General features: G+C 42.8%; 1 protein-coding gene across 1 annotated transcript in view; it reads right to left on the minus strand.

Annotated features, from left to right (window-relative positions):
* Positions 1–416: 416 nt before the first annotated feature.
* The window catches only part of SAMD7 (sterile alpha motif domain containing 7), a 79,810-nt gene continuing 64,660 nt past the window's right edge, over positions 417–15,566 (minus strand). The window contains 2 exon segments of the mRNA XM_073578905.1: positions 417–867; positions 7,937–8,047. Of these exon segments, the coding sequence (XP_073435006.1) occupies positions 598–867; positions 7,937–8,047 (381 nt within the window). The 3' untranslated portion in view covers positions 417–597.

Below are 15,566 nucleotides of genomic sequence, written 5' to 3' on the forward strand. Positions count from 1 at the left end.
AATAACCTGTTTTCAAGGACCGGAGGCAGGCGGAGGGGCTGGGGAATCATAGACAGGGAGGAGACACACCTAGTGCACAGTCTGGCCCCTGTGCACCGAAATTTAATTAGAAGAAATTTTGAAATGTTGATTAATAGAGTTGAGCGACTTTGGTCAGATCGGGTTTCATGAAAGAAAATTTGTTTCAGATGAAACTGGTCCAACTAGGGCAAAAAAAGTCTGAGTTTCGTCCGAAACCCGACTCCAATGTAAGTCAATGGGGAATAAAAGTCGTCATTGAGTGGATGAATGTCATCCGCTCAATGCCGACTTTTATTTCCCATTGACTTGCATTGGGGTCGGGTTTCGGACGAAACTCCGACTTTTTTGCCCTAGTCGGACCAGTTTCATCTGAAACAAATTTTGTTTCATGAAACCCGATCCGACCAAAGTCGCTCAACTCTACTGATTAAAGAAGAACATCAAAGCTGATTTCTTTACAAAAGGTATTAGTTTAATAAACTTTATATTACAAAATTGTTCTGACAGGGTCTTTTTAAAAACATAAGACTTCTATGTACAAATTCTATGCCTGTTGTAAAGTTTAACATATGATATTCAGACTTTTAGCAAATTCACTGGAAATTCAGTTAGTGCAGATGACAAATCACAAGGATTTTCTTTATTTTCAGATGTTGACACATCAGTAGCTCTTAAAGTGTCTGAATCATGAGCACATGGGCTAGGTGCAGTTGTGTTACTATTGCTGCATGTGGTAGGTGATATCACTTCTGGTGGTTGATCAGAGGGCACTGGAGCTGCTGACGACAAAGGACCAGGTAATGGTAGGCTTGTCATATGAAATATGTTACCCAAACGGCAGCAGATCTGGAAAAAGAAGATCAGAGAGAAAAAAAATTAAATTAATGTAGATTAAACAGCTCAACTATGCGTACACAATTGTTGGTACCCCTTGTTTAATGACAGAAAAACCCACAATGGTGACAGAAATAACTTGAATCTGGCAAAAGTAATAATAAATCAAAAATCTATGAAAATGAACAAATGAAAGTCATTCATTGCTTTTCAACCATGCTTCCACTGGCACGAACAGGGCATATCATTAACTCGAAACTGAAAATAAAGATTAAACAACAACCACAAGATGGCTTTCATCATCCCAGGTATCATTTTAATCAGTATAATGGCGCTGACCTGACACTGACTGTAGGTTACTGTGCACAATCCTGCTGACAGGTTCCCTTTAATATAAAAAAGGCCTAGTGGGATGATGTCAGAAGAATTCGCTAACTTATCTGAGGAACCCAGCTTGGACAACTGCAAAGTGAGACAACCAAAGGAGAAGGGAGAAAGGCCCCGCACTTTTGTCTGGTCAAGTTAGAACAGGATCCATACTTTTATGGCCCCTTCCAGAAATGTTTGTAACAGAAGAGGATGTTTGAACTGAAACCTCCTGAGCGACATTGGACCAAAAATACTTTCATTTTACCAAGTAGAAGAGGTTCCTATGCACTTTCTTACAGTCCAGAATTTTTTTTGATCTTATACTCATTGTCAGGATCAGAGGAAGAAGTAGATGCTGTGTTCAAAATAGGAGAGAATGTACTAAGGATTGGAGAATGTAGTAAGGATATATGCAAAACATTTGGAATTTTTAATATGGGAGTTAACTTGAGATAGAAAGTTACTGGGTTGAGTTGTTGAATAAGCTAGAATGGTCCATGATGAAATTGGGCCCAGCGCCTTAAGAAGAATTTTTAAAAATATTTTTGCTGGAAAGCCAAGCTTTATCACCAGGAGTGATGTTGAGAACAGGTTGACAATGTTTACCAGCATTCTTCTTTGCTTTGACTGCTGGCAACATTGGATTGCATTTCAATCAATTTTTGTGAATGTCCAGAGAGACACTGTTCACTGCAGAAAATTGACTCTGATGTGATTGGCAGTGAAATGAAGGTCTTGACCATACACTGTGATAAAGGTAGATTTTCCATATGACTAAAACTGAATTTGTATGAGTAAATTTGAATTAAAAGAGCAAATCCATCCAATTATCTTGATGACAGTTAGAGAAAATTCATGGGTATTTCTCCTTAGATCGATTGCATATCTCAGTTTGTTCATTACTTTGAGGGTGATAGGCAGAGGAGAATGATATTGTTATATCATTACATATATTATTATATATGTAATGATATTGTTAGATTCTTTCAGAGCACCCACACAAAAAAAACGGTAAGTCAAAAATGAGAAGAGTAACTATTTTGTTTAACGTGGATGCAGCCAATAGGCAAACTGAAGATTCTCCTGGATTTTATGATCCATATGCATGGTCACCAGAAACTTTGCTCCTTCAAGTAGATTACACCATTTTCCAGAGCTAATTTTATGGCTTAGTTTGTGATTACCAATGGAGTAATTCAGTTCAGCCAGAGAGAATTTCTTAGAACAAACCACAGCCAGAATTTATAGAATTTTGTGATATAACGGTTCCTACACCAACAGGACATCCATCTACTTCTAGGGGAATTGGCCTGTAACCATCAGGGTTGTGTAGAACAGGAGCAGTGTAGAAACAAGGCTTAAGTTGCTTGAACAGCAGAACTTGACCATTTTCAAAAAGTGGTGCCCTTCCAAGTGAGAGCCATAAGACGAGTTACCACTTGGGAGTAGTGTTTAATAAACTGGTGGTAGTGGTTTGAAAAGCCTAGAAATCTTTGAAGAGCCAATTAAGAATATATTATCTGAAACTTTCACTGGGTCCATATACAAAACTATGAGAAATGGTAGTTTAGAGCACAAACAGATATTTTTGTAGCTCGCCTTTGACATGGTTTTGTTGCGGTCCCTTGAAAATGAAGCAAACATGATGACTGTATGAATCTAGGACTCTCAAGAACATTAGGACATCATTCAGATAAACAAAGACATATTGGTATAGGAACATCACAAAAGATTTAGTTAGCAAAGTGCTGGAACATAGCTGGTAGATTGCACAATCCGAAAGGCTTGATGAGATACTTATAATGGCAATCACAGGTATTGATCATTCGTTGTTCTTTTTATTGCAGATTAGGTTAAGCTCCTTGCAAGTCTAATGTAGTGGAAATGGTAGCATCTTTAAACCTGTCAAATAGTTCAAAGATGACAGTAAATGGATAACAGCCTTTCAGCGTGTTTTTATTAAGGCCCTAATAGTCTATGCGTGGTCTATGAGAGCCATCCTTCTTCTTTACAAAAAAGTCTACACCAATTGGAAACGTAATCTGAAAGTCTAACAGATTTTCAAAAAGACGTATACTCGGTCTCAGGGAAGTATAGAGGTTGCATTTTCCTACTAGGTAGTTCAGTGCCTGGAAGAGAAGGTATGGCTCAGTCAAGTGGAAAGTGTTGCTGTGGCGTCTCAGTCTTCTACATGGCAAAGGCATTTGGAAAATGTAAAGTTTAGGAAAGATGGAGGAAATGGAGGCATAACAGAGATTCAGAAAGGTGGTTGAGGTAGAGCTTCAAGGAAATTTTGAAACAAGGTGTAATCAAGTCTCTGTGTAAATGCACCTGCTCTGCGATAGTCTCAGGGTTCTTCTTGAAGCACAGAGAGCATTATGAAGACCAAGGAGCACAACAGGCAGGTCCGTGATACTGTTGTGGAGAAGTTTAAAGCCGGATTTGGATACAAAATGATTTCCAAAACTTTAAACATCCCAAGGAGCACTGTGCAAGCGATCATATTGAAATGGATGGAGTATCATACCACTGCAAATCTACCAAGACCCGGCCATCCCTCTAAACTTTCATCTCAAACACGGAGAAGACTGATCAGAGATGCAGCCAAGAGGCCCATGATCACACTGGATGAACTGCAGAGATCTACAGCTGAGGTGGGACAGTCTGTCTATAGGGCAACAATCAGTCGTACCCTGCACAAATCTGGCCTTTATGGAAGAGTGGCAAGAAGAAAGCCATTTCTCAAAGATATCCATAAAAAGTGTCGCTTAAAGTTTGCAACAAGCCACCTGGAAGACACACCAAACGTGTGGAGGAAGGTGCACTGGTCAGATGAAGCCAAAATCAAACTTTTTGGCATCAATGACAAACGATATGTTCATGTTCTTGCGTAAAGGCAATGCAGCTCATCACCCTGAACACACCATCCCCACTGTCAAACATGGTGGTTGCAGCATCATTGTTTGGGCTGCTTTTCTTCAGCAGGGACAGGGAAGATGGTTAAAATTGATGGGAAGATGGATAGAGCCAAATACAGGACCATTCTTGAAGAAAACCTGTTGGAGTCTGCAAAAGACCTGAGACTGGGATGGAGATTTGTCTTCCAACAAGACAATGATCCCAAACATAAAGCAAAATCTACAATGGAATGGTTTACAAATAAACGTATCCAGGTTTTAGAATGGCCAAGTCAAAGTCCACACCTGAATCCAATCGAGAATCTGTGGAAAGAGCTCAAAACTGCTGTTCATAAACGATCTCCATCCAACCTCACTGAGCTAGAACTGTTTGCCAAGGAAGAATGGGCAAGAATTTCAGTCTCTCGATGTACAAAACTGATAGAGACATACCCCAAGCGACTTGCAGCTGTAATCGCAGCAAAAGGTGGCGCAACAAAGTATTAAGTTAAAGAGGCCGAATAATATTGCACGCCCCACTTTTCAGTTTTTGTATTTCCACAAAAATTTAAAATAACCAATAAATTTCGTTCAACTTCACAATTGTGTCCCACTTGTTGTTGATTCTTCACCAAAAATTTACTTTTGGTATCTTTATGTTTGAAGCATGATATGTGGGAAAAGGTTGAAAAGTTCCAGCTGGCCGAATACTTTCGCAAAGGCACTATATACCATATCTCTATAGTAAGCTCGGATCTGCTCCCTTTTCTTTGTAGTAAGCTCAGTTCTGCTCTCTTTTCTCTGTAGTAAGCTCGGTTATGCTCCCATATCTCCATAGCAAGCTTGGTTCTGCGCCAATATCTCTGTAGTAAGCTCTGTTCTGCTCCCATATCTCTGGAGTAAGCTCTGTTCTGCTCCTATATTTCTGTAGTAAGCTCGGTTCTGTTCCCATATCTCTGGAGTAACCTCAGTTCTGCTCCCTTATAATTGTAGTAAGCTCTGTTATGCTCCCATATCTCTGTAGTAAGCTTGGTTCTGCTCCCTTATCTTTTTAGTAAGCTCTGTTCTGCTCCCATATCTCTGGAGTTTTCTCCGTTCTGATCCATATCTCTGTAGTAAGCTCGGTTCTGCTCCCATATCTTTGTAGTAAGTTCCGTTCTGCTACCAAATCTTTGGGATAAGCTCTGTTCTGCTCCCATATCTCTGGAGTAAGCTCTGTTCTGCTCCCATATTTCTGTAGTAAGCTCTGTTCTGCTCCCATATCTCTGTAGTAAGCTCTGCTCTGCTCCCATATCTCTGGAATAAGCTTTGTTCTATTCCCATATTTCTGTAGTAAGCTCCGTTCTGCTCCCATATCTCTGGAGTAAGCTCCGTTCTGCTCCCATTTCTCTGGAGTAAGCTCTGTTCTGCTCCCATATTTCTGTAGTAAGCTGGGTTCTGCTCCCATATCTCTGAAGTAAGCTCTGTTCTGCTCCCTTATAATTGTAGTAAGCTCTGTTCTGCTCCTATATCTCTGTAGTAAGCTCGGTTCTACTCCCTTATCTTTGTAGTAAGCTCTGTTCTGCTCCCATATCTCTGTAGTAAGCTCGGTTCTGCTCCCTTGTCTCTGTAGTAAGCTCTGTTCTGCTCCCATATCTCTGTAGTAAGCTCGGTTCTGCTCCCTTGTCTCTGTAGTAAGCTCTGTTCTGCTCCCATATCTCTGGAGTTTTCTCTGTTCTGATCCATATCTCTGTAGTAAGCTCGGTTCTACTCCTATATCTTTGATATCTTTGTAGTAAGTTCAGTTCTGCTCCCAAATCTTTGGGATAAGCTCTGTTCTGCTCCCATATCTCTGGAGTAAGCTCTGTTCTGCTCTCATATTTCTGTAGTAAGCTCTGTTCTGCTCCCATATCTCTGGAGTAGGCTCTGCTCCTATATCTCTGGAATAAGCTCTATTCTACTCCCATATTTCTGTAGTAAGCTCAGTTCTGCTCCCATATCTCTGGAGTAAGCTCCATTCTGCTTCCATTTCTCTGGAGTAAGCTCTGTTCTGCTTCCATATTTCTGTAGTAAGCTCGGTTCTGTTCCCATATCTCTGGAGTAAGCTCTGTTCTGCTCCCTTATAATTGTAGTAAGCTCTGTTATGCTCCCATATCTTTGTAGTAACCTTGGTTCTGCTCCCTTATCTTTGTAGTAAGCTCTGTTCTGCTCCTATATCTCTGGAGTTTTCTCTGTTCTGATCCATATCTCTGTAGTAAGCTCGGTTCTGCTCCCATATCTTTGTAGTAAGTTCCGTTCTGCTCCCAAATCTTTGGGATAAGCTCTGTTCTGCTCCCATATCTCTGGAGTAAGCTCTGTTCTGCTCCTATATTTCTGTAGTAACCTCTGTTCTGCTCCCATATCTCTGGAGTAAGCTCCGTTCTGCTCCCATTTCTCTGGAGTAAGCTCTGTAAGTTTACCTCTGGACACTGGCCTCAGCTGATGGAACTACTACTCCGATCAGCCTACGCCTGCTGACACTAATAACACTGAGAGCAGGCAGCGACTGATGGAAGTATTCATCAATCGGTGCCTGTGGTCTAAATAAATAATTTAAAAAAAAAAAAACAGCGTGAGTTCCCCTGTATTTTTGATAACCATCCAGGCAAAACTGAGAGCTGGGGGCTGCAACTGTCAGCGTTAGCTGTTCTTGAAGGATATTTTTTCTGGTAGAAGAGTCTGATATGTTGGGGAAGCTTGTTTCAGAGTAGTGGGTGAACCGAAGAAATCTTGAACAGCAGTGAAGATCTTGCAAATACTAGAGAATCTTCTATGTCATTGCATTTTGCAATTAATTAGCTAGAAATGCAGAAATGGGAAGGCAGTAGAGTTGATGATGATTCTTTAATGTATATGTATGACGGGAGGGAACAGAGAACTATTTTGCAGTAGTCTATGAGGGAGATTATGAAGACATATTTACAAGTATTTCTGCAGAGATGAGATTAAGGACACTGAATTCAAGAATAGTCTTTGAGAGGCAACAAGGGAACGGAGGTGTAATATCATCTGTGCTCATCAAACACAAGTAATGAACGCCCTCCCCTTAGTGAATACAGGGGGGGTCGCATGATAACGCGGCTCCCATAACTATTAATTTGATGGTGTTCAGTTGGTTTGTTAAGCTCTGGTTTACAAAGAGTTAATGTTTCAGTAAGCTGTGATATTTCATGAGCAGGTTCCCTGTTGTCAGGCAGATTTGGCTTCCCGCTCTTTTTTTTTAACCTGTTTTGATTGGCTGACAGAGTATGAGCGGGAAGAACTTGTTATATAATCAGCTGTGTGAGACAGTTACCTCAGTTTACCTCAAGAAAATTTGAAGATCCCTCCCTCCTGCCCTGTTAAAAGTATTTCACTGTATTGTCGTGTCGTTTATTTGTGAGATAATCTCCCTGTTTTAGGGAGGACTGAGTCATGAGAGTAATAATTTTATTCAGTGATGGAGATATTTAATGGTTTTTAATGGTTATGATGAAATAAAATTGGTTGTTGAGTAACTCAAAATAAACGCCATGGCCATTTTATGCCAAACTTAGAACTCGGTGTCCTGTGTCCTTTTTTCTTATGTATGAGAATGGGGCCTGTGTTATCATGCACAAATACTCATGCAGATGCTGCTTTTGGTCAGGTCTCAATCACAGATAACGAATTGTAAAGCAATAGTATTAACTAGTGAGCCATCAATATAATAACCATATTAATTTTACCTTTACGTTCTGTTTTTGTAAAGAACATTGTCAGGAAACAGTGAGACAGAAAATGTATTTCATAAATATGATGATTGTGTCTTCATTTACCTGTGAACGAATTTTCAGTGCAGGTCCAAGCTTAAGCCCCATTGTGTCCAAGAGATGATCCTCAGTCAGTAATGGAAGAGTTAGCCCATCAATATCATGGTCTTTAAATACCTGGAATGGAAAGGTTTACTAATATATAGTTTACAGAACCTTAGAGTCCATGCAATATTATAGCTATAATGACTAAAATACAACGATGTAATATTTTATCCAACAATCTCCTAATTCACAGATATCAAACTCAACGCATATGTCAACGCCGGGTGGGTCCCAGAGCAGCAGGGATACGGGCCGAGGTTTTTTTTATGTGGGGCCCATTATAATGAATGGAGCATTATGTAGGGTGCGTTATACTGTATGGAGCACTATGTGGGCCATTATATTGTATGGAGCACTATGTGGAACCCTTTACACGGTATGATGCACTATGTGAGGCAATTATACTGTATAGAGCACTATATGGAGCAATATATGGGGCCTTTATACTGTATGGAGCACTATGAGGGTCCATTTTAGTGTATTGAGCACTATGTGGGGCCATTGATTAATAAATATCACGGTTTGCCCTCAACTTTGTACAAGCTTGTAATATTGCTCCCCCTGTGTGTTTGACATCCCTGCTCTAGTTATAAAACTAAGGGTACCGTTACAGTTAGCGATGCAACAGCGATCCCGACAACGATATGGATCGCTGGTGCATCGCTAAGTGGTCGCTAGTGAGCTGCCACACAGGCAGATCTCACCAGCGACATAGCAGGGGTCGGGGGTCGCTACTTACCTGTCAGACGCGGCAATCCTGTCGTCCTCCGGCCTGCATCCACGCGTCGTTCGTCGGCGCCACAGGAAGCCCAGCAGGAAGCGCCCGACGAGAAATGGTCCAGGACGTTCTCGCGCTACCAGCGATGAGCAGCGGGGGAGCCGGTCGGAGATAAGTATCAGACATAGCGATATCGCTAGCAATATCGCTGCTACGTCACAAAATCGGTGACGTTACAGCGATAATGCTAGCGATATCGCTATGTGTAACGGGCCCCTTAGTATTCAGTAGTGTAACTGATGGAAATCAAATTCTTTACACAGACCAAGCATCACATGACTCTGTAGGCCAAAATATGGAAAAAGTATAGCTCTCAAAATGTGGTGATGCAAAAAACTATTTTTTTGCAATAAAAGCATCTTTTAGTGTGTGACAGCAGCCAAACATAAAAACCTGATATAATTCCTTTAATCGCACCAACACGAAGAATAAAGTCACCTAATCCTAATCACTTATTCCGCATGAGGAACGGCGTAAAAAATAAATAAAACCAATTATTCATATGCTGTTGATTTTTCCATTTTACCTCCTAAAGATCACAGTAAGGCTCGGCTCTTGATTCAGATGGAACCTCTGGCGGAAGACTCCCTAAAATGAGGCAGATGGAGGCACTGTAGATGCCCTGTGACCTGTGATCCGGCAGTGTCCATCCTTTTAGGATTGCATAAAAGTGAAGTTAGCCACAATTTTATGCACTTCTGAAAATAAGAACACCACTGAACAGAGGCCAGACGGAGTCCAGAGTAACTCTGCTGCCTCATTATAGTGAATGGATACCTCATCTGAATCGTCACTAGGAGATTTAGATGGAAATCCCAATCTAAGTGGTCAGTGTAGAGCGCCGGATAAATGTAATCCTAAACGTTATGTAAAATGTTCCCAATAAAAGCTTCAGTTCAATCCACAAAATATGGAAGCCCTGGCTCAGGTCCGTCATCTGTTTATGGAAATATAGGGGGCTTTCATGTTACTTGAAGCACAAAGGCTCTGGAAAAGCGAAATGGCTCCTCATTCCCCAAAAGAAATTCAGCAAATTCTGTGCTCCCAAATCCAAATGCCCCCCTCCCTTCTGAACCCCCACAGTGTACCTAAACCACATAATATGTCCACGTTTGGCATTTCTGAAGTAATGAGAGCCTGCTTAACTTACGGGTGCATGCCTCCAGAAGCACGGGCTAGGAATAACGTGACTGCAACGTACTGGTTACTACAGCATACTGGTCACTACAACGGCAGTTTGCAATTTTCACTCAACAACATTCATTGCTGCTTGTTTCTGGAAAATACCCATGGAGTCAAAATCGTCACTACACCTGTAGATAAATTCCCAGAGGGCTTTAGATTCCCAAATGGGGTCCGCAATCTGTTCCAGGAAAATCTGCTCTTCATGAGGCAAATAGCGATTTGTTCCTCCTGAGTCTCTCCGTATGGCTAAGTAGTACTGTACAGCCACATATGGGGTATTACCACATTCAGGAGAAATTGTGGGAAAAATTTTGGTGTAATTTTTACCCACTCTAGTGAAAATGTTAAATCTGGGGATAAAACAAAATTTTTGTGGTAAAAATGTAGTTATTTTTGTCTTCACTGCCCAATGGTATAAAATTCTGTGATACACCCGTGGTGTCAATATGATCACTGCAACCCTAGATTAATTCATTGAGCAGTGTGGTTTGTGAAATGGGGTCACTTATGGGGGGTTCTGCTGTTCTGGCACCTCATGGGCTCTCCCAGTGGGTCATGGCACCAGCAAACCATAACAGTAAAATCAGGCGCTCCTTCTCTTCTGAGCTTTTCGTTGTGCCTGAAAAATATTTCCCTATTACATGTAAGGTATTGGCACACTCATGAAAAAATGGACCTCAGTTCATGGGCGGACATACCGCCGGTTCAACCGATGCGTTGCACCAGGGCCCAGAGGCTCCAGGTGGCCCCTGCAAGGCAGCTAATGAGGAGGACAATATGGCCATTTTCTCCGGGCCCGAGGCTCCGGGGGCCTCTGGCCAGAGTGCCCTCATGTGCAGCAGTTTTGCAGCGAGGGGCAGGGAGCGATCCAAGCAGCTCCGCTGCCTGCAAGAGAAAATTGTAGGAGCGGAACTGCAAGTATCCATCCATCCTGCTTCCTGCCTGCCATCTCTGACACAGAGGAGCGTGCCGCTGAATGACATCATCATTCAATGGCCGCTGCTGTAGCAGAGCGATGCTGCAGACAGGTGAGAGCGGAGAGAGGTGGCGTGGTGTCTGTGTGTGAGTGTGTGTGTGTCAGTCAGTGTGTGTGTGTGTGTGTGTTAGTGAGTGTTTGTGTGTGAGTGTGTGTCAGTCAGTGTGTGTGTCAGTCAATGTGTGTGTATGTATGTCTGAGTGTGTCTGTGTGTGTGTGTAGGTGGAGCTGCCTGGCCCTGGAGGAGAAGGTCAATGATGGGGGCATGAGGTGAAGGCAGTGATGGAGAGAGAAGGCCATGATGCCTGGGCCCTGAGGTAATGGGAGAAGGCCATGATGGGGTGATGGGAGAAGGTCATGATGGGGTAATGGAGAGAAGACATTAATGGGATCATGGGAGTGATGGTGAGAAGGCAATGATGGGAGTGATGGAGAAGGCCATGATGGGGTGATGGAGAAGGCAATGATGGGAGTGATTTGGAGAATGCAATGATGGGGGTGATGGGGAGAAGGCAATGATGGGGTTATGGGAGAAGGCCATGATGGGGTGATGGGGAGAAAGCCATGATGGGGGTGATGGGGAGATGGCCATGATGGGGTGATGGGGAGATGGCCATGATGGGGGTGATGGGGAGATGGCCATGATGGGGTGATGGGGAGATGGCCATGATGGGGTGATGGGGAGAAGGCCATGATGGGGTGATGGGGAGAAGGCCATGATGGGGTGATGGGGTTATGGGAGAAGGCCATGATAGGGTGATGGGGAGGAGGCCATGATGGGGTGATGGGGAGGAGGCCATGATGGGGTGATGGGGAGGAGGCCATGATGGGGAGAAGGTCATGATGGGGTGATGGGGAGGAGGCCATGATGGGGTGATGGGGAGGAGGCCGTGATGGGGAGAAGGCCATGATGGGGAGAAGGCCACGATGGCGGTGATGGAGAGGGCAATGATGGGGTGGTGGGGGAAAAAGAAATGATGATGGGGTGGGGGAGAATGCAATGATGGTGGTGGTGGAAAGGGCAGTAATGGGGGTGGTGGAGGAGAAGAAAATGATGGAGGTGGTGAAGAGGGCAATGATGGGGTGGGGGAGAGGACAATAATGGGATGTGAGGGGAGGAGGACAATGAGGGGTTTGGGCGGATTGGGATGGGAGGAAGGGGGACTTATAATGGCCTTAGTAATAGGGGGAGGTGGAGGAAGACATTATTATCGCTTATTATGTCTAACAAAGTCTCTTAGTATATAGTGTACGTACTTATTATGTAAAACAAAGTCCCTTAGTATATAGAGTACTCACTAATTCTGTATAACACCATCTTTAGTTACATAGTTTCCTCTTTTATTATGTATAACACTGTCCCTTATTACGTACCATCCTCTCTAGTTATATATGGTGCCGTCCCTTATTATATAGCTTCCTCTGCTGTTATGTATAGTGCTGTCTCTTACATATTGTATTCTTGTTAAATTTGTTATTCACAGCACCCTCTTTTATTACATAGTCCCCTCTCTTATTAGATATAAAATGACTGTTGATCGAGGAGCCGGTGATCAAACTACCAGTCCATCAGCTCCTCCATTAGAAAGGACGCTTTCCCATGCTCCATCAGCCATCACTGCTTTATACAGCTAACAAGAGAGGATGGTATGTAATAAAAAACAGGGCTCTATATAATCCAATATGTAAGGGACAGTACTGTACATGACAAGAGAGGGCACTGTATAATAGGGGACGGCAATATACATAATAAAGGAGACTATGTAATATATATACATGTATGTTTGTGTGGATATATATATATCAGTTCGAGGATCGGATCCGATAAAAAAAATCGCATGATGTGAGCTGCCCCATAGAATAACATTGGGACGAATGCAATGCGATTTTTTTTATCGCATTGCATTCGTCCGATTTAATCGCTAGTGTGACCCCGGCCTAACTCTCTTCTCGACCCTCTCCAATCCGGTTTCCGCTCTTTACACTCTACTGAAACTGCCCTCACTAAAGTCTCTAATGATCTACTAACAGCTAAATCAAATGGTCCATGCTAATTCTCTTGGATCTCTCTGCAGCATTCGACACTGTGGATCATCAGCTCCTCCTCACTATGCTCCGTTCCATTGGCCTCAAGGATACCTTTCTCTCCTGGTTCTCCTCCTATCTCTCTGACCGCTCCTTTACGGTATCTTTTACTGGCTCCTCCTCCTTTCGTCTTCCCCTTACTGTTGGGGTTCCTCAAGGATCAGTCCTAGGCCCCCTCCTCTTCTCTTTGTACACTGCCCCTATTGGTCAAACAATCAGTAGATTTGGTTTCCAGTACCATCTCTATGCTGATGACACCCAATTATATGCTTCTTCTCCTGACATCACGCCTGCCTTTCTAGAAAACACCAGTGATTGTCTAAACGCTGAGTCTAACATCATGTCCTCACTATATCTGAAACTGAACCTGTCAAAGACTGAACTCCTTGGGTTTCCTCCCGCTACTAATGTACCTATACCCGACATTGCCATTTCCGTGTGTGGTTCCACTATTACTCCCCCGCAACATGCCCGCTGTCTTGGGGTCATGCTTGACTCCAAGCTTTCCTTTGTCCCCCACATACGATCACTGGCTCGCTCTTGTTATCTGCACCTCAAAAACATTTCTAGAATTCGACCTTTTCTTACTTTTGACTCCGCAAAAGCTTACTGTTTCTCTTATTCATTCTCGTCTCGATTATTGTAACTCTCTTCTAATCGGTCTCCTTCTTACCAAACTCTCCCCCCTCCAATCTGTCTGGAATGCTGCCAGGATCATATTCCTCGCCAATCGTTACACCGATGCTTCTACCTTGTGCCAGTCATTACACTAGCTACCCATCCACTCCAGAATCCAGTACAAACTTATTACCCTCACCCACAAAGCTCTTCATGGCTCAGCACCACCCTACATCTCCTCCCTTGTTTCAGTATACCATCCTACCCACGCCCTCCGTTCTGCTGATGACCTGAGGTTAGCATCCTCAATAATCAGAACCTCCCACTCCCGTCTCCAAGACTATACACGTGCTGCGCTGATTCTTTGGAATGCACTTCCCAGGTCAATACGATTAGTCCCCAATCCCCACAATTTTAAGTGTGCCCTGAAAACTAATTTATTCAGACTGGCCTACCGCCTCAACACATTAAACTAATCTATCCATATGTGGCACAGTCAAAAGTTTTTACCATAACCAGGTTCCCCGCATCATGTTCCCACATGCTTTATGCATCCATTAGCCCTCTGCGTCTGTACTGTTACACACTTAACATTATGGCTGGTCCATACAATCAGGGCAACTGTTACCACACACATTTCATGTGTCTCCCTTTTTTTCCTCATAGATTGTAAGCTTGCGAGCAGGGCCCTCATTCCTCTTGGTATCTGTTATGATCTATGTGATTATTGTTACGCTGTAATGTCTATTGTCTGTACAAGTCCCCTCTGAAATGTAAAGTGCTGTGGAATATGTCGGCGCTATAGAAATAAAATTTATTATATATATATATATATATATATATATATATATACACACACATGTAGCTTTGATGCCATGAAAGGAGGGGGGCCCAGACACAGTTCTTGCACAGGGGCCCCAAGCTGTCAGTGTCCGCCCCTGCCTCAGCTTATTGTAAAAAAAAATCCTATTAACCCTTAGGCTAGGTTCACATTGCGTTATCGGACTGCGTTACACCGCGTTATAACACAGTCTGTCTGAAGGACTGCCATAACGCAATGTGACCCCGGCCTTAGAAAAATTAAAAACTTGGGGCTAAAACAACATTTTAGTGGTAAAAATGTAATTTATTCTTTCTTCACCACTCAGTGGTATAAAACTCTGACACCTCTGGAGCTCTGCCAATGTGACATGGCACCCTCAAACCATTCCAGCAAAATCTGAACTCCAATATGGCGCCTCTTCCCTTCTGAGCTTTGCACTGTACCTCAGAAGTAGTATATTCCCCCACATATGGGGTATCGGCGTACTCAGGAGAAATTGCACAACAAATTGTATGGTGCAATTTTCCTGTTACCCTTATGAAAATGCAATAATTTGTGCTAAAAATATATTTGTGGGATTTTTTTATTTTTACGGCTCAACGTTATAAACTTTTGTGAAGCACATGAGGGTTCAATATGCTCACCATACATCAAGATCAGTTCCCTGAGTGTCTAGTTTCCAAAATGGTGTCACTTGTGGGGGATTTTCACTGTTTAGACACATCAGACGTTGTCCAAACGCGACATTGCTTCCCCAACTGTTCAAGCAAATTTTGCATTCAAAAAGTCAAATGGCGCTCCTCTTCTGAGCGCTGCCGTGTATCCAAACAGTGGTTTTCTCCCTTATATGGGGTATCGGCATACTCAGGAGAAATTGCTCAACAAATTGTATTGTGCAATTTTTCCTGATGCCCTTATGAAAATGCAATATTTTGTGCTGAAAACATATTTGTGAGGACAATTTGATTTTTTTTATTTTTATTGCTCAGCGTTATAAATTTCTGTGAAGCACCTGAGGGTTCAATATGCTCACCACACATCTAGATAAGTTCCCTGAGGGGTCTAATTTCCAAAATGGTGTCACTTGTGGGGGATTTTCACTATGTAGGCACTTCAGAGGTTCCCT

Source organism: Dendrobates tinctorius, unplaced genomic scaffold (genome assembly GCF_039654945.1).
Source record: "Dendrobates tinctorius isolate UK_male_01 unplaced genomic scaffold, ASM3965494v1 ptg000060l, whole genome shotgun sequence".
NCBI classification, from domain to species: domain Eukaryota; kingdom Metazoa; phylum Chordata; class Amphibia; order Anura; family Dendrobatidae; genus Dendrobates; species Dendrobates tinctorius.